Source organism: Pleurodeles waltl, chromosome 8 (genome assembly GCF_031143425.1).
Source record: "Pleurodeles waltl isolate 20211129_DDA chromosome 8, aPleWal1.hap1.20221129, whole genome shotgun sequence".
Taxonomy (NCBI): Eukaryota; Metazoa; Chordata; class Amphibia; order Caudata; family Salamandridae; genus Pleurodeles; species Pleurodeles waltl.
Window position 1 is genome coordinate 1,448,580,449 of NC_090447.1, and position 20,701 is coordinate 1,448,601,149.

Consider the following 20,701-nt stretch of genomic DNA (forward strand, 5'->3'; position numbering starts at 1 on the left):
CCTGCCAAATGTGGTGTAATTCCGTTCAGCAGTTTTTGCGCCATCGCTGTTCAAAATCCCTGTGGAAAAATGAATAGGGAAATTGTGTATTGGACCCCCCCTTTTTCGAGCCCCCCACACAAAAACAGACCACCCCGGAACTTTCTTGGTAGCAGCTGACTTGACTGGCAATTTGTTTTGGAAAGTTTAGTGAAGATTCGTCAAGCGGCGCAAAAGATATAGGCAAATAAAAAAACGTTTTTATATAGAAACTAGGTCCTAACAATAACTACCTAGTGGCGAGCGCCATTAAATTATATATATATATACACATATATATATGTATATATATATAAATTAAATTCTCTTTATTGTCTCTTTCTGCATTCTGCAGCATACATAGAATGGGGAAGATGCCTCAAAGGACTGTTTTGTGCAGAAAGGTATACCTTCCTGCACAACAACAATCCTGCTTGTAACACAAGCATGCCTGCATTGGTGCTAGGCTGCCACAAGTGCACCAGTGCTAGGAGACAGAGGAAGTGCGTTGCATGGAATACTGGTAAATAGAACCCTTCATATTTATGAATTTTAAGGTTTGAGTGGAATTGATCTGCTAAAAGATTAAGGCCCTCATTACAACATTGGCGGTAAATGCCGCTGACCGCCGTGCCGATGGCCGCCAACATACCGTGTCCGTGGCGGAAATCCGCTACGGGTATTATGACCCACAATGAGAAATCCTCCACAATACAGACACCCACACAAGTCCGCCACACCAAAAGTCAGTGATAAATTGGCGGAACCAAAACCCACACAGTCACGCCAACAGGAATACGCCCACACTATCACGACCCACGAATCAACGCAGTGGTCATTCGACAGCGGTAAACCATTGGCGGTACACACCGCCACACTCAAAATACATACACACTTACATAACACAACCACATTGGACAATTCTAAATACACACACCTGACACACATACACACACCACACCCACAAACTCACAAGACTATAAAACACACACCCACATTACCCACAACCCCTTACACTGAAAAATGTTGAAGAAGCAGAGAGAGAGAAAAGCAAAGACCACACCAGCATTCAGAGGCACACAACACCATCACTCATACACCATCCACGCACAAAACACCACACACCCCAAAACATCACCCCACACATCACATCTAACATCACCTCACACATCACTCACACCACATCATGGCAACTCAAAGACACCCCAGGTTTTCTGAGGAGGAGCTCAGGGTCATGGTGGAAGAAATCATCCGGGTAGAGCCACAGCTATTTGGATCACAGGTGCAGCAGACGTCCATTGCTAGGAAGATGGAGCTATGGTGGAGAATTGTGGACAGGGTCAACGCAGTGGGACAGCATCCAAGAATTAGGATGACATCAGGAAGAGGTGGAACTTCCTATGGGGGAAGGTGCAATCAGTGGTATCCAGACACCAGGTAGCCATACAGAGGACTGGCGGTGGACCCCCACCTCCTCCCCCACAACCAACAACATGGGAGGAGCAAGTCTTGGCAATTATGCATCCTGAGGGCCTCGCAGGAGTAGCAGGAGGACTGGACTCTGGTAACTCAAATCTTTACTAAGATTTATAAATCCTGCATGCCATCACAAACTCCTACCCCTACCCTCACACACATCACTCCACCCCCTCACATATACCCCACCATCACAACCCACCCATCCCAATACCAAGCCCTGCATGCAACATCAATGCATGGACACCTATCACAGACCTGCATGGATACCCATCACCAAAGCATGTCCAAGAGAGAGACTCACCCAGGGCACACAATCACCACTCACACAAGGGCCAAGGCGATAGTGCAAGCACAGTAATAGAGGAAAACACACCCATTGCACAAGATGGCACACACAGATACAATAACAATGCATTTACACCCCAACAGAACCCCTACCCAACGTCACCGGACAGGAGGTGCCAGCCATATCCAGTCCCCCCACAGAAGAGGCCCACAGTGATGACAGCAACTCTGCACGCCTGGATCAAGATGACCAGCCCGGCCCATCAGGGACCTCTGGACAGTCGGTTCCCCTGACACAGTCCCAAGCCACCACAGAACCTCCCCCCTCAGGAAACACCACCCAGCACCCACCTAGTGGGCCCATGCCACTGTCCCCAGGACACGTCAATCAGCAGTGTGTCCACCATTACAGGGACCCCAGGCAAACCCACTAACCCAAGCAAATCAGGGACCTGGGATCAGTGGCAATGGGCACACTGTTCAGGGGACGGAGGCACAGGACAACAGGGAAGCTGGGAGGACTGCTGTGTGATGGGGAGGACAGGCCAAGGGAACCCATTCTCCACAAGGCACTCTCAAACATCATGGGAGCATACCACCATTCCCAGGAGACCATGCGGCTGCAGAAGGAACAGTACCTGGGGATCCGGGAGGACTTGAAGTCCATTAACACCACCCTGGTCACTACTGCAGGGTTGCTGGCAGACATGGCCAACACCATGAGGGAGACAGTGGCATACCACCGGGCCCCTGACACCAGCCCAACCTATGAACAGCCTTCTACATCCACTGGCGCTAGTGGACAGGATGCCCGACACAGGACCAACAGGCCACCAGTACCCCACATCCTGCAGAAGGAGAACCACCCGCAAACGGTCCCTGCGATCAAGGCAGAAGACAGAGAACATTGCCAAGACCCCCACCAGGGAAATAAGACTCTCCTGAATGTCACCCTCCTGTCCCACTCTGTCAACCTGGTGCAATGAAAATGACTGTGAAATAGTGCTATACTATTTCACTCAGGCTGCAATGGCAGTCCAGAAAAAGTGTTTGTATGAGCTCTTTATGGGTGACAAAATAAATGATACAGGCCATAAGGATCTCCTGGAACCCCAATGCCCTGGGTACCTAGGTACCATATACTTGGGACTTATAAGGGGGGTCCAGTATGCCAATCTGGAGTGGAATACTGGGTTACCAGTATGTAAGTACAAATTTGGAATCAGAGAGAGCATAAGCACTGGAGTTCAGGTGATCAGGACTCCAGTGACACAGTCAAGCATACTGACAACACAGTAAAACATATTGACATATAGGCCACAAACTATGAGCACTGGGGTCCTGACTAGCAGGATCCCAGTGAGACAGTAAAAACACACTGACAAACACTGACAAAGAGGCCAAAAATGAGGGTAACCATGCTAGAAGAAAGCCACCTTCCTACATGATTTTTTTCGGACTGAAATGGGGTCGCAAAACATTCGCATTTTACCGACTACTTCAAGTAGGTAGTAACCCATTCACTTTGTGAATGCATGTGAAAACATTTTTTAAGAGCACTTTTAAAAAATGAAAAGAAAACTTTGCATTTTTGTTTTTTAAACGCATCCCGTTTTCCTTGAGGAAAACGGGCTGCATTAAAAAAAAAATTGCTTTATTTAAAAGCAATCACAGACATGGTGGTCTGCTGAGCCCAGTGTCAGATCACTGTGGCATGCTGCATGCTCCACAACACCACTTTGCAGAGGAACATCCCATACATCCAGAGGGGGAGGAGCCTGCAGTGCCACCAGGTGAGAGTCCTGAAATGCCAACTGAAGATGACAGTGGTGAAGAGGAAGGAGCTGACTTGTGAGAAGATCTCATCCACAGCTATTTCTCATGAGTGTAAGTATGTCACGTTATGTTATGACTATGACTGTACAATGAACTGTTGTGTTGAGAATGTGTGGAGTTTAGTGTTTTTGAAACAGGAAGCTGACACTCTCCTAAAATCAGACAAAGGTTGATTGATGAGATAGCTTTTGACACATCCCCACCTTGATGATGTTGCTTTGTTTGTGTCAGATTCATTTCAGTGTGCTTTGTTTTCCAGATGCTTGCTATGTGACTTGTGTCATATGTATGGTTTCAAGCCTCCTTGTTCTGTCCTTTGTACAGGTGTCTTCACCATGACATCTTCATGTGGGCATTTCAGAGTTGTGACACTGGTGAGTATATAAGGCATTTCTGACATACAAAGTGGACCTGGGTTATATCCAGCGGCGGACGTCGCCAAATCTCAAGTGGAGGGGCGGGTGGGAAGAGGGACTTGGGGGGAATAAAAAATAATAATTAAAAGAAAAACTTACCCCTTCCCGTCTCCCCACTGCTGCCGTAGTCCCCTGCTGCCTCGATCCTCTTCTAGTGTCCCAGGATTCACGGGGACACCAGCAGAGGCTCCCCAGCAATCCAGCACTGTCTTCATGCTAAACCTAAAGAAGCATCAGGATTGGTCTGAGTGGCTTGAGCTGCCGCTCAGACACAACTCTGGGGTCTATGCAGTTTCTCCTGCCCGGCTGTTCAACACAGCCAGGTTGGAGAAACCTAAGTGCGCATGTGTGCTTAGCAGGCCTAACAAGGTCAGCCAAACACACATGTGCACTTAGGTCACTCTCTCCTCCCCACCCCCACTTTCCATGTCCCAGCCGGCCTCTCCCTTCACATGCAGCTGTCTCAACCAGCAGCTGAAAGATAAAACAATAAACAAACATCATTTTAACTTTCAGCTCCTGGCTTAGCCGGGGGGGGGGCGACGCTCCTTCGCCATTGCAAAGGAGCCGCTCCTTATTATTTCAGGTATTGTAGGTCACACAGTTTGGGTGCAGGAGACCTGTGCCAAGACAGTTTGCACAGGGTTTGGATGGAAGTTCAGAAGTGTCCATTGGACCTGTTTTGTGTCCTATGGTGGGGCTGATGCATTATGTGTGTCATAAAATATGTAGTCCTAGGTCACAACCAAGTAATTTCTCTTTACATTGGCTAAACATTCTTTTCGTATGACCTGTATGTAGTTCTAGATGTATTTCATCATTGTAGGCCTCGGCCAAAACACTGACATAGGTTTGTGTCCTACCACCAGTTGCATAAGCATTGGATCAAGATGACCTTGTGATCAGAAACTGTTGTACTGTCTCTATCTGAATCTTGGATTATGTGATGTTGGTTTACTTTGGTGTGGTGCGTGATAAGGCTCAAGCTGGTGATATCAGCCACTTTAATGTTTGCCTATTCTACAGGACAATATCTGGCAAATCCCTTCCTTCCATGGTCTGGAGGTCTGTACCTGTAAATATGTTCATTTACTATCAGTCTATCATTTATGAATTCCATTTGTTGAGACATATTGACAGCCGATGTGCTAAACACTGTATTAACATTCTTAGTTTGACAAGACACTTGTATTTATGTGTTTGTGTGGGATGATTGTAATCCTTAGCTGGACACTGTGTACATGCAACATATCCCATCTTGAACAAGTACCTTGGATCATCATCGTATGGTTCACATGGTTTGACATATCTACATGGCTAAATATGAAATCAATATCAGCAGACAATGAGTCAGTGATGGGTAGTTTTATTTTGAAGCTATGGCTAACAGAAGATATATTTTGAATCAACCAAAAAATAAGAAATGTGATGGGGTCAGTCATGGTGAATGAAATCATTGGAGTAGATGCCACACTATTGGAGGGCCAAAGTCCAGAGTGCTCCTCCCATTGGAAATGGAAGGTGATTCAAGATCAGTCCACAAAGTGAATGTGTAACACACAAGGGAGGACTTTAAAGAAGAGGGTTATTGCTACCAGTGGTGGGTGTCTTGCCATCCATACCTCTTGGATTCTTTGTTGGATGACCCTGTTTAGGGGGGGATCAGCTGCTACAGAGGCAGGGATGTCTGAGGCTGGTTATTCCTCTGGCAGAGCCTCCCTTCCTGTGGCTGGCGCCAATGTCAATGGGCCTACTGTTGATGAGCCAAAGGAAGGGGAAGATTGTTTTTGAGAATCCTGACCAGAGGAGTTGTGTGTATGCCCCTTAGCACACCTGTTAAGGAGGCCATGTTGGAATTGTGGTCCTCCATCTGTTCCTGCAAATTCTATGCATGTCCCTCTGTAGCTGCTCGATTTCCGTGAGTTCCTGACACACCCCCAAGACGTGACTGATGTTGTCCTGCCTGATAACTGCCCTAGTGGCCTCACCCTGCTGACCCACAGCATCCCTCCAACACACCCTACCCCCGTGAGCCTATGCCCTTGGCACAGGGTGCCATCTACAACTTGGTAGGGGTAACTCAGTTTCCAAAAGTATGAAGCTGCAACTCAGGATCCAGTGCTGGAGCGCACCAGATGGTTGAAACTCTGCTAGGTACACAGGTTGGGGTGCAAATGGTTTCCTGTGATGTTGATGCAACAGTGCTGGGAGGTGACGTTGTGGGCACAGTGAGACTCACGTTGCCATCTGATTAGGTTGCCCAGATGGGCCAGAATCTTCCTCCACATCCACAAATCCAGGAGCTCTTCATCCAGGGGTGTAGTGGTAGTTTGTTCTGTGTCCTCTGTGTGCCCAGTGGCAGATCCATGTGTTTATGAGAAATGTACATTGTTACTGGTTGAATTGTGACATCTACCTCCAAGGTTTTGTGTTACAGTAGGCAGAGATCTTGCACAAAGTTAAGTTGTAGTAAACCCAATTGTGACAAGTAAACAAAGTGTTGGGTTAATTGACATGACATGTGTGACGCATGCCAAACCTATATGATTATAGCAGCTGATGAGATGTGCAGATCAGTTGACCTTTGGAAGATGGCCTGAAATGACATCATACCACCTGTGAAGCCAACACAGAGGAGAGGCAACATATTGCATTGCTTTGACCATTTGCAAGACTAGCTGAGTGGCATGCAGACAAACCCAGGCCTTTATTGTATATGTGACTGGAGTCATCATGTGCACAGTGCTGTGTCAATGTGTCTGTTGCCAATACCAATCTGTTGATGCAGCTTGAGGCCTTAGGAATACATTTTGTACACACCTGGTAAGGTGTCATTCCTGTCCTCAATAGTTTCATCTTGGGTTAGTAGGTCAAGATGGAGCTAGGTATAGAGACACGTCTCTGAGTTGTGCATAATCTGTTTCTTGGTCACTCCCAGGTGAGTAAACTTCAATTGAGAGTTAACAAAACAAGGGTTTTTGGACAAGTGACCTCTGGGCTGGTATTTGGAGTTACAACAATAGGGCCTCCTGTGATTTGCAGTCAGGTCACTCTCTCTACTAAACACGCTATACAAATGTATCCTTCCAGGTGAGTACACCTCATGTGGGAGCTCACTAACCGATGTATTGGGCCAAGTGGACACTGGGCTAGTGTTTGGAGTTACAACTCTACAACAGGGGTTATTGGTCTTTGCAGTCATGTCAGTCCCTCTACTTCCCAACTCTAGACAAATGGTATAGTCTCAGGTGAGTGCACTTCAATTGTGAGTTCACAAACAGGTATATTTGGGCTAGTGCACAATGTGTTGTTGGTTGGAGTTAGAGAAACAGTGCCTCCTAGGAGCTGCAGTCAGGTCACTCTCTCTACTACACACACTATACAAATGGGATCCTCCCAGGTGAGAATACCTCATGTGGGAGTTCACTAACAGATGTATTGGGCCAGGTGGACACTGGGCTGGTGTTTGGAGTTACAACAGCATGGTCTATTGGTCACTCCCTCTACTTGGCAACACTTGACAAATTGTATAGTCCCAGATGAGTGAAGAGCATTAGAGAGATGACAAACAGGTGTATGGGGCCAATTGACCACTGGGCTGGTGTTTGGCATTAACACAACATGGTCTCCTGGGATTTGCAGTCAGTTCTCTCCCTCTACTTGACAACGCTCGACAAATGCTGGGTGTGACATATCTAGGATGCAGGCTCCATTTAAGTTTGAGCATACATTTATATTTTGGGACATACCAGGAATTCTGGAATGTGTTTTTGGTGTTGCGAGATTTACAGGCACCATTTGGACATATGGCATGTGATAGGCCTTGGTAGCTATGATGTTGGGTCCAATAATACACATTGACAGTGTTTAAACTCAGATACTTTGGGAACTGAACGTTGGTGAAGTACAGGAAGAAGACAGCTGAGATGTGAGCATGCATGACATTGCATTTGTGTGACTTTTTTGTGTTGTAACTTACTAGAGCCCTCTCCCCTGGTTATTCCTGTCAAGCCCTCATGATACAGGATGGCCAAGACCTTCTCCTCCCAGGGAAAGGGTCTTAAAGGGGTACTGGGAGGGCCACTACCAATCTTCTTGGCCTCCAGCTGCTGCCTGAAGACCAGGGAACGGACCTTGCCCTTGAGGTCATTTCACCTTTTCCTAATATTCTTCTTTGTGCCTACAGCATTCACTCTGTTGACTGTCCTGTCTCACATGTCCACTTTCCTACTGAGAGGAGTGTGCTGGGCTGGTGTTCCAAACAATTGTGGCTCTAGTCTTATGATTTCATCCACCATGACTCTCAATTTATCTTTGGAGAAACACAGATTTTTGGAACGTGACATGGTGGAAAAAAAGTGTGCGACAGGGGCTTACTGAACAGGGGAAGTTCAATATGGAATGAATGGACAAAAGTGTGTGCAGGGTGTTCTATGGGATGGTGGAAAAAGGTGTGCATAATCTGTGAAAAGTAAAGAAAAAGTTGCTCAGGATTCTTTGTCTTCCAATGGAAATGCAAAAGGTTGTGGTGTGTGTAGGGGTGTGTTTTATAATGTGCTTTGCAGGTGTGTCTACTGGAGCAATGTGTGTCAGCTGTGTTGTTTTTTAATTCATCCAATGTGCGGTTATCTATTACTTTGCTGAACACGGACCGATGTGGTTGACCGCTATTGGCTCACTGCAGCCAGAAGGCCACCTCAGTGACTGTGTGATTGTAATGGGCTCAGTGGTTGGCCATGACGCAGAAGGTCAGACCGCCTAAACACAAGCCACTGCGCAGCTGACGGTCTGCCTTTTATGCTTGGGGGCAAGTGGTCCTGTCTGCTTGCATTGTAATGCGGCAGGCTGGGGACCCCCGGTGCAGCAGTTTTTTTGGGACCACCAACATGGAGGTCTGGCTGTCCCACTGCCAAAGTGGCAATCAGGCCTTTAGTTGCTTTTTTAAAAAAACAGTACCTAATTTTAGTTCCCTGCACTGTCCGATATATTGTTGATATGTTAGCAGAGTTTTAAATTTGTACACTAGATATGTACTTCAAAAACATTTGCTAAAGGAGATTTACTAAAGGCAATGTTGGTGCGAAATGGAGTGATCCAACACTGTCCATGTGGGGTACATAAAATCGGTCCTTCTTGTGCTCCAAACAGATATCAGAATCTGGTAACAGTGCATTCAAGCATAATTCTACAACATTGTCTTCACCTTGTAGTGCATGAAAATGCTGCAGGGTATGCACCAATTCTTGTGGAGCGGAGTGGGGTGGCAAGATGCTGCTAGGTATAGGAACAGGCTCAGATTCTGCCAGAGGTGGGACTAGTGGTATTGGAGCACTAACAGGTGGGATGAATGGCTCCAGCTAAAGCCCAGGTAGAGACAATGCATTCCACATCATACAGGGAGGCTAAGAGAGCATCTACAGCCATACTCCAGGCCTGGTATATTCCTGCTGCTGTTGATAAAGGGAGGACAACTAGGCAAAGCCCAAGTACCACTTACCAGTCTGGTCGCAACCACAAAAGCATTGAGACACGTGGAGCTCTTCTGCTGTACTGCAGTCCTTGGGCTTGGGGGTGTTCTCGGGTGATGGTCAGGTGTTGTACTGCAGAGAGGTCTTTCACTAGTCCGGTTTAGAGCTCACTGGTCATGTCTCTGGCTGGGTAATGTTTCCAGAACAGGTCCTCCAGCAAGGAGTGTCTGTCATTACTGAGCTCTTGGGGTCGCTACTGTCTATGTAACCCACACCAAAGCATCAGCTTCATACACTCTAGAATATGGCAGCACTAGGGTTTGTGCTCCTGTATTCTGTTCAAGGACAAGAACTAGGTGGTCAGACCATGCATGCCTGCCATAGGACATCAAACAGGCCATTACCTTTATTATAAACTGTGTTAATAACGATAAATAATACATAGTAATTTTTCAAATAAACCACATGGACAAGATGAAAGCCACAAGTGGAAACAAGCCACTGTACCTTTAGATTTGAACTCAGCTTCCATGTTAGGTGAAGAAAAACCCATCATAAGCCAACCAGAAAGAAATAAGCAGTTTGTATTGTGGAAAGTGTATAAAGTCTTCCTACTATTCACAGGGACACCAACCTTTGGGTGGAGCCAAAGTCCCTCTGTCAGTACTGCTTCCTAAAGATCTTTCTCTGTTAATAACATAAGATCTGCAGAAAACTGCACTCTCAAGTCAGGCCTGCAAATTATCAACTATACTGTAGGATGAATATGAATGGTATTCAACAGATTGACCCCCAAGGGACGAAGGAGAGAGCTATGTAGGCTAACATAACATTCAAACCTATGGGCTGCAATTTACACACAGGAATTTGAATCTAAGACCTAATCCACTATGCTGTCCTATTGATCATAAAAGACACATGTCTTACCACTTTGTGAGGTGAAGACAGATTCTCATAATCAATTCATATTTATAAATAAGTGTAAATGCTGCTAGTTTTTTGTTTAGGTGACCAAATATCTCAGCAGTCATTGTAGTTTATTTGCCATTGTACATGATGCATTGTTCAAAAGAGTAATTAAAGTCAAGAGCTGAGAACAGACATAATTCTTATTCAAGACTGAAATTTTGCTAAAATGTTGACGGTTCACTTACATTACATTTCATACAGTGTTTTCATTTTATGTGTTTCATTCTGTTGGATAATACATTTAAAAAAGCAAGGAAAAACATCTCCTAACATGTCCTTTGTTTTTGTTTGTGTAGGATGTAAATCAGTCGAACCAGATAAGAGAGTTTGGTGTTGTGGTCGAAGAGGTCTCACCAAAAGGGAGTGCTTGGATAAAGGATGCTGCTATGACTTAAGCATTCCCGGAGCTGTATCCTGCTTCAACACCCCTGGTAACACATGCACTTAAGTAGCCCATTGATCATTACCCTCTTCATCTTCTTGCTCAATCTCTTTCTCATCCTACCAGATTCTCATTCCTTTATCTTAGCCCCCATCTTCATGCGTCCTTCCCCTTCCATTTGCTTCTCCTTCTAGTAATATTAATAATAATAATAGTAATAATAATAATAACAATAATAATAATAATAACAATCAATAACAGTAACTAATAACAATACTGATAATAATAGTAGCAATAAAGAAACAATGATTAAAAAATGACAATAATAAACACATAACGTGTCATCATTGCTATTATTATCATTATTATTTTAAATATTGTTACTATTTTTATTATTATTTTATTATTGTTATCATTATCATTATACTCTATGTTCTTCTTCTTTAGCTTTTCTGCTTCTGTCTTCCATTTTTCTACTTCTCCATTTCATCCTCCAATGTTTCCTTCAGTTTCTTCTCAACCACCACCTTCCTATCTTTCTCATCTATTTGTACTTATTCCTCTTCCTCTCTACATCCTTCTCCAACATCTGTTTTTGCATCTCCATTTTGATTCTGCTTTATGTTCTGCTAAGTCCTTTGTGTGCATCTTCCATTTCTCTGCATCTTAAATGAGGGCACAGACAGAAGTTGAATATGAAAGCAGATCTGAGGTGATGTTTAGGAGATGGGTCATTGGATACAGAGAAGGTGATTTTTCTGAGTTTGTTTTGACAGATTGATCTTTGTGTTTAGGATGTCTAGCTCTGTAGATGGTGTTAATCAGATATGCAGTGAAATCTTGTTGGTGTTTGTGAAGGCTTCTTCAGGACTGGGGCCCAGACTTAAGAAGCACTAGCCCCACATTAGTGTCATTTTTCGGCACTAATTTGATGTTAGGCATAAAAACTTGCTGCCCTGTATTTACAAAGTGGCACAAGAGATTCCTCTGCATCATTTTTTGCGGCTACCTTTAACACCTGCTCAGAGGAGGCATTAAAGTGGACACACAATTGGATACAATGGGCCTCTATGTACTGTTTACAGTAAGCGCTAACATTTTGGTGCTAACCCTGAACAGTACATCAATAGCGTCAAAACTTTTGATGCTATTGCCCCCTACCTTATGCCATGGTGCACCGTATTATAAATATGGCGCTCACATGGTGGTGGTGGGGGGCGCAAGAAAAGTAGTGCTGCAGTGCCACTTTTCTTAAATCTGCCCCTTAGGTGTGTTGAAAGATGCTTAATTGAAGTCAGGAAAGCAGTCACTGGGAGGAGAGTTCTTGTGGGAGTTTAAGAGGGAGAGTGTGATTTTTAGATGTTGGGCCTCATGTATCAATATTCCAAATAAGAAATTGTAAATTGCAACAAATACTGATTTGCAATTTGCTATTTGGAATTTATAGTGGATTCAATAGAAGTTTTTGCAGCAACTTTTACCAAAGGCATAAGTATTTTCTGAAACAACCTATGTAATAATAGGTTAGTTTAGAAAATACAGAGTTGTGGTGGATCGCAATTCCACCTACATCATTAATATGCAATTGGGACCCACTAGTTTCCCTCAAATCATGTGTATGGTGTCCTGTTGTGGGCAGCAGACCACCATGTCTGTGATTCCTTTTAAATAAAAGGAAAACAGGATGCGTTTAAAGAAAATGAACAATGTTACAACATTTTTTTAGTAGTAGGCCTTGTTCCCGGACATCACTGCATGCTCCTAAAAACGTTTTTGTCCACATTCACAAAGGGAATGGGGTCACAAAAGGACCTGTTCATTTTTGTGAAGGTTACCAACTCCCTTGACTTAGTGGTAAACTATTAGGGACATATTTAAAAGCCCCTAGCGCCTCCTTGTGCCACTTTAGCTTCAGGTATAATGTATGCAATGGGGGATGAAAAAATGGCACAAAGAATTCTAAAGTATTCTTTTGAGGCATTTATTTTTTGGCATTTTTAATGCCTGCTCAGGTATTTTTTCAATTTAGTAATGAATTTCAATTTGAGTTTTGGACATTGAAAAATGCCATTTTGCTTCTGCAATAGTTAGATTTGATCTTTGAAACCAAACAAATGCTTTGTACATGAGGGCCCAAATATCTTTAAATATTCAGTGCCACTTTGATGTTGAGCAGTTCATTTCGTTGAAAGGATAACTGGTTTTTGCTTTGTTGATTAGTAAGTGGCTGTAATGCACCACTCAGGGCATTCCAGTTTTTTTTACTTGCATGTGGTTTGTCTCTGTCTAGAGTGGCACAGTGGGGGAAATATTTTGCAACCCGTTATTTACCTATGACACTCAGCAACAGCACTGGCTGGCCTAAGTATAAATAATCCATGTGACAAATATTAAGGCCCATATGTGTACTTTTTAATGCAAAACTGCGCGAATGCAGTTTTGCCGCAAAATGAACGCTGGATTGCGCCCTTCCATATTTAAGGAATAGCAAAAGCCTGTGCTAATGTCAGAAAAAAAGACGTTAGCCAGGTGGGGGTGGCGGTTGAGGAGATGGAGGTTGAGCATCAAACAATGATGCTAGGCTGATTGAGGCAAAAAAAATGCCTCTAAACAGCCTAGCGTCATTTCCTGGTGCGCAACCATCCAAAACACGACTCCTGTCTTATAAAAGACAGGAGTCATACCCACCCCCCAATGGTCAGCAAAGGGGGCCAGTGTCCCCTGGGCATGGCCATTGCACCCAGTGCCATGGAGGGGTCTCCATGTCAGGGCCCCCAATGGCACTTAGAATATATTCTTTAAAAAACTACCTATACTTACCCTACTTACCTGGGATGGGGTCCCCCATCCTCTGGTGTCCCTTTGGTGTACGTGGGAGTGTTCCTGGGGCTTGGGGTGATGACCTGTGGGCCCATTCCATGGTCTTTAGTCATGGAAATGGTTCCACAGGTCCCCTACCCCCTGGTCTAAACCAGGCATTAAATAATGGCGCTAAGCAAGCTTAACGCCATTGTTTGGGTCCGCCTCCCACCTGTGCGTCATTTTAGCATGGGTGGATAAATATGGTGTTATGGGGATGGAGTAATTTTTGGGATGGGAACGCCTACCTCATTGACGCAAGGTGGGTTCACGCATCCAAAAAATTAAGTTAACTTCAATTTTTTGACACTAGACGGGTCAAAATATAAATATGGAGTTAAGTTTGCACCAAAAAAATGACGTAAATTCGGGGCAGAGTATAAATATGCCTCTAAGCCTTCAATCATTGTATAGCTCTACTAATCTTGAATGCTATGAACCTTCTCAAGCTAAAATTTGGTAAGCAGAACTGCTATTCCTCTCCAATAAAGGGGATGATAACCTTCTTAGACTTTTTACTGTAGCGTACCCTACAGTACACCAAATCATCTAAATGCCTGTTCCCCTGAACTTAGTTATGAACCAGATGCCCATATATGGTATTTTTGTAAGCCTGTTCATGGGAAATGTTTGCATGCCTTTTTATGGGAAATTCAGAGTTATTATAAGTTAGAGATAAGTGGAGACCTTCATCCCTGGTGTTCTGAAGCAGCCCAGTGCAGTGGACCCTCAAACTAGAGACCAAGGGCCAGATGTAGGTAGGTTTCATATTGCGACTTGCAATTTCCGAGTCATAGGAACACACAAATTGCAACTCGCAATATGAAATGGAGAAAGGTGTCTCAGACACCTTCTGTGACTCGCTAAGGGGTCGCAAAGACCCACCTCATGAGTATTCATGAGGTGGGTCGCTGTTTGCGACCCATAGCGAGTCTAGGCACTCATGGGGATGGTGGCCTGCTGGAGACAGCAGACCACCATGTCTCTGACTGCTTTTAAATAAAGCAGTTTTTTTTTCTTTTTGCAGCCCGTTTTCCTTAAAGGAAAACGAGCTACAAAAAGAAAAAATACCGAAACCATATAGTTTCGGTTTCTTCAGCTCTGAAAAATACTTTTTTGTGGCATTCACAAAGGGGAAGGGGTCCCGTCGGGACCCCTTCCCTTTTGCGAATGAGTTACCATCCACTTCAAGTGGATGGTAACTGTGAATTGGTTTGCGACCGCTTTCGCGGTCACAAAGCAACTCTACATCGCGATGCGGTCGCAAATAGGAAGGGAACACCCCTTCCTATTTGCGAGTCGGAACCACATTTTGCGAGTCGGTACTGACTCGCAAAATGTGACTCTGCATTGCGTAAGGCCTTTTGCGCCTCGCAACCTGCGTTTTTCACCATTTGCGAGGCGCAAAAGGCTTCCTACATCTGGCCCCAAGTATTCTTTTTAGCATTTGACTCCCAACATAGCGTGGCAGAGCAGTCCATGTTTCAGTAAGGGGCTGTTGGCTACAAAATAAGGGACATAATGTGTTGCATCACCCTTGTGCCTCACAGGGGGTCGTGCTAGTGTGACGCAACACTAAAGTAAGATTTAACAAGCCACGCAAGGCCATCTTGAATGGCCCTCAGTGGCTTGATAAAAATCTAGAGTAACGCAACATTGCAGTTCACTGTGTTGTGTTACTCTGCCCCTGGGAGATGTTTACTGGTAGACCAGGGAATGGGCTAAAATTCTATGCCTCCCCAGGAGAAATATCTTTATTTCTTCTTGTTTGTTTCCTTCCTTCTGCAGCACACATAGAAAGAGGAAAATGCCTCTGAGGATTGTCCACAGTGGAAAGGTGCCTGCATTTATGCTAGGCAGCTAAAAGGGCACCAGCACAAGGAAATGACAGGAATGCGCTGTATTATGTTAAATATGGCACATTCCTGCCCTTTCCCTTTCATGCAGTGTAGCAAAGTGGCTTGCTGCGTTGTTCTGCATGAACTATTGATAAATGTGCCACTCAACTTAGCAGTGCACACAATAACTTTCAATAGGTTAATGTCCATCCATTACTTTTACTTCGAAAAAGTTTTTTAATGTACATGTAATGAAGTACATGATCACAAATATATGCACAATTTTCTCATGCTTAAACAATTTAATCCCTCAGGAAAATAATTGTGTTGGAAAAGGGGTTATTGGTAAGGGCAGGTAGGTACCTACACTTAGCAATAGGCCACTAACCTCCACTAAGGTCCAGTTAGATCTCAGTAAATTAAACCCAGCTCAACCCTTGGTAGCTTGGCAACGAGCGTCAAGGCTTAACTTAGGAGAAAGAGTGAAAGCATTCAAATATCACAAAACAGTAATTAAATAAAACACAGGAAACAGTTTAAAAATCCAAAACCAATTTATAACAATAGATTATATTTTTATCTTTAAAATGACACAAAAACGAATAAAATCAGATAAGGGGAACGGGGATATGAATTTTTAAAGAATTATTGTTTTTTTAATGCTTAGAAACAAAAAGCGCCAATCGGGTCATCTGGTTGCACCTCGACCGGGGCAAAGTCAAAGTTTAAGGCCGACCGCGATGGAGCCCTGCTCGGCTACAGCCCACGGGAGGCCTCGGTTAAAAGTTTACCTTCACACTTAGTCTCTTTTTCAAAGATTTTCTTCAGCGAGACGAACCTGCCAGTCCAATCCGACCTCCTGGAGCCCTTCTCTGGATACGCGATGCGAGAATCCTCAGTGGAGATTTTTACCTTCGGACTTAGTCATTTTTTCGAGGTGAAAATCCTTCGACCGGGGTAAACCTGGATCTTGATCCGACGTCCCTGGAGCCCTCCTCGGATGCACTGGCTGGGAGGTCCCGGTCAACTTTTTACCTTCGGACTTAGTCTCTTTTTCTGAGATTTTCTTTACCGGGACGAACCAGCAAACCAGGCCGGGTTGCGGTTGAGGCAAGCCAGCTAGAGTTGGCGCGTCCGGTCGGTCCCTCTATGGAGCTTTTTTACAAAAGTTCTCCAAACTTCTCCAAACTTCTGGGGCTTCTCCCAGATGTCCTTTTAAGGTTTTTTGAGGTCCACAGCTCACCCCAAGGGTCCAGAAGTTCTGAGATGGTCCTTGGGGGGTGCGGACTACAACTCCCAGAATGCACCTGGTGCAAACTCCTTTTTGGCCACTGGGCAGTAGCCAGCTGGTTGATTTCTTCAGGAGTTGGTGCAGGGGACTCTGGATAGTAATTTTTCACCTGTAGCAAACAGGGAGTCCCTCCTTGAACCAGTTGAAGCCAGGCAAAGTCCTTCTTGTGGTGAAGCCCAAGTGTGCAGCTGGTGCAGTCCTTCTGAGTGCAGGTTCCAGGTGCAGGCCAGGGGTCCAGCAGGGCAGTCCTTCTTCTCCTTTGGTTCTTCCTTGTTGGAATCTGATGGGGATCTGAGGTGTAGGTGCAGGTCTGCCAGTTTTATCCTTGCTCCTGGGTGAAAAGCAAGGGGGTCCTGGTTCTCCAATCAGGTGCAAGGTCCTTCCCCCTGTGATGACCACTTCCTGGGAAGTGTGGCAAAAATCAATCCCAGGAGGCAATATTCTCCAAAAATACATCATGGCTGAATCTGATTTTTGGAGGTTACATCTGGCTGAGCCCACCCATCGGTGTGGCTAAAAATCATAAACACACCCCTCTCCTGCCCTCTCCTAATCTAATCAAGGGGGCACCTAGTTGTCTGGGGTTGCAGGATGTGGGGGTGTTGCTGGTTGCTCCAAATGTCCTTCTCTGCCTTTGAAGACCAGTTTGGCAGCCCTCCCCCTTCCTGCCTCACCATCTGCTGAGGGGAGATTCCCTCCCACAGGCACATTCCTTTGTGTGAAGCCAGGCCACTTCACACCTCATCAAGCAGCCTGGCCAGGCTGCTAGAGGCTGGCCAATCAGGGCACAGCAGCAAAAACAATGCAGGGCTGAAATTGGCAACTTTTCAGGTAAAGTTTAAAACTCTTTACCTGAACAAGTTATATTAAATCCAACAACTGGAAGTTGTTGGATTTATTACAACAATTATATTGATACCAAACTCTTGGTATGCATCATTTAAGGAGACTTTAAAAATTAAAATAAAGTCTCCCCATTCTAGCCTATGAAGGCCATTTACTACAAAGAGGGAAAAACGAATTTGGTTGTTTTTACCTCACCAGGGCTCATAAAACTATTTTTATAAAGTCCCTGCTTATTTTTACATGGCACCCAGCCCTAGGGGCACGTAGGGCACACCTTAAGGGTGACTTATATGTAAAAATAAGGTAGTCTAAGACTTTGGAACTACTGTTAATTCCAACTTCGAATTTGCATATAAATTTAATTTAAAAGCAGCCAGCAAGGCAGGCCTGCCTTTAAAATGACACTGGGCACCTCAGCAGTGCACCTATGGGTGCACTACCTATGCTGTGGTCCCTAAACCTACATGCCCTACCATACAGTATACTAGGGACTTATAGGTAGGGTAACTGAGCCAATTATAATTAGCCTAATTTGCATATCCATTTTACACAGAGCACTGGCCCTGGGACTAGTAAGCAGTACACAGGGCACAGCCAAGAGTCAGTAACCACCAGTACCTGTCCAAAAAGTGTGGGGGTGACCAGGGCAAGAAGGAGGACTTTCCTACTAATTGCAAATAGAAATGGCTGTCACAGGGTTAAATGTTGATTCTACCAGCTGCTATCCAACTCCTCTGAAATCATCAGCCTGCCAACTGCTGTTTTATAACCCTGCTAAAATTACCAATCTACTACCTCCACATTGATTAGAATGATGCAGTCAAAATCACAGGTGGAATAGACATTGTGATAGAGGATGCTTCACTGGCAACCCATGAGTACCTGCAATCTTTAGGACCTTCTGGTGCATCCACAGAGCCATTCTTGGAAATGCATCCAAGTGCAAGTACTTCTCACGTACCAAAGAAACAAAACAAACCACCATACCTCTGAATGTTTTATAATCTCATTAAATACCAGTCCACATACCCACACCCTGCACCAATTGCAAAGGAGGCGCAATTTGCACTTTATTGCTACAGCTCCTGAGTACAATGTCTACTCAAAACACAAAGTAATAAATAACTTTCACTTCAAACAAACTGATGTCAGAAGCTCTTCTGAATTGCTACCACTAGCCATAGAGTTCCCATTCTCTATAATACTCTTTATGCACACACTCAGTCGCTCATGAAAACATTTACTCACGTACTTGCTGATTCACATTCACTTGCTCACTCACTGTTTGACTTGGTCAGCGCCACAATCACTCACACTCACTCACTTTTTCTCTGCTTGCTGATATAGGCAGGAATATAAAATGTAGTCCTGAGTTGGTTCCATTAAGTGCTACCATAAATATATACTTTTTTCAGATAATGACCAAACCTGCAGCCACCATCACAGGAGTAAGAAAATAATAAAGAGGGATGACGAGAAGGTGGAGGAGGAGGTACCTGTCGTACCTGACGAAGGTGAAAAGAAACCAGAAGGTTGGTCAGCATTTTGCATTTAATATCCATATAAACAAAAAAAACATCACGTTTTCTTGAATCGATTCATCAAGGGGAGGTTCTATGGAGAATAACCACCATCATGAAAGTGCCATAGTGTGTACGTAGACCCTGGTATCAGAATATTGGAGCCTAAATAGCTACTGAAAAATAATGTGTCCCAAATATCATCTAAAACATATTGCGAAGTTCAAGTTAATAGTAGAAAATCTGCACCCAATTGAACAATATTTTCAGCAGTGATATTTAGGACAAGAAACTAGAGTCAGACAATAGTTTTGTCATCAATATATTTTGACATACAAGATGAAGGGGTTGAAAAAATTGTAGTTCATTTGTGAATGCTGGAACAGTTCCTGTTTAAGTCTCTTGTATTTTCATTCCGTGTTTGCACTCAGATTCTTTTATCTTTTTTAGTGTGAAGTTTTTAGACACATGCAGAAATGTTAGCATAATGCCTTTTTATAAACTACACTGATATGTTTTATTGTTTTCAGTTATGGATGTTGAAATGACATCATGGACGCTCAATGTATTGGCTGACATATTTTAATTATTTTTAGTTAAAGCAGCATATAATCAAGATGTGAATATAGATGGCACATTTATCACCATATGTTTTTAGTCTTGATGGTTTAGAGTTTGCAAGTGATTGGTTCTATAAACATAAGCTAAAATCAGTGATCAGACACAATAAAACACAGATATCTGACCATAGAGTACAGGGATTTCACACTAGGGCCATACACCCAGAGGTCACATCGGTTTGAAGCACCAACCAGCCTCAGTCAGAGGTGACACTGGGAGTAGTGCAGAGAAGTGGCCTTCAGGTTAGCACTGTTTTTCCTTCCTGGTAAAGCTATGATAGAATATAACTGAAAGGCGTTTTAACTTGCAAAAAACAGGCATGCAGTGTGATCCATTTTAAGAAACTCAAACAGGTTTGTTATTTATTGCTTCAGCTAAAATTTAGCTTTAAGTATAGAAATAGCTTTAGATTTAGGCTTTTCGGATAGTAATACCTTGCCAACCATGTTAGAAATATTCTTGTTGTTGTCACTGACAATAGCATGCATTTTAGCATTCTGTCTGGTTAGCGTTTATACTTTATGGACTAGACTAGGTTTTTAAAATAAATGCTTTAAGGTACCGCTCCTGTTTCTTAGTGCTAATTTGAGTGTGTTATTCATTGACAAACGAGGATCCTGATCTAATTTGGTGGGTCAGATCGTTGCCAGAAACACTTCTTGCAAAGTATTGCTCAGCGGGTTGTGTGTGGGTTGCAGGTAACTGGATTGCAAGTTTATATTAGTACATTGACTGAGTCCAGGCTTCAAAGGGTTAGTAATGCTACTGCTGTATGTAGCTCTGGGGGAGTTGAGGGGGTCTGGCCAAGATGTAATTATTTAAGCCCATTTGTATTTTTTTTTAGGTATAGTTTGAAGAAATTAGACATGTATC

At 44.0% G+C, this 20,701-nt stretch overlaps 1 protein-coding gene across 1 annotated transcript in view; it reads left to right on the forward strand.

Annotated features, from left to right (window-relative positions):
- The window catches only part of LOC138249252 (trefoil factor 2-like), a 104,028-nt gene that overhangs the window by 18,138 nt on the left and 65,189 nt on the right, over positions 1–20,701 (forward strand). Inside the window, exons 2-3 of the mRNA XM_069203222.1 lie at positions 10,768–10,902; positions 19,103–19,219. Of these exons, the coding sequence (XP_069059323.1) occupies positions 10,768–10,902; positions 19,103–19,219 (252 nt within the window). The remainder of the gene's footprint in view (positions 1–10,767; positions 10,903–19,102; positions 19,220–20,701) is intronic.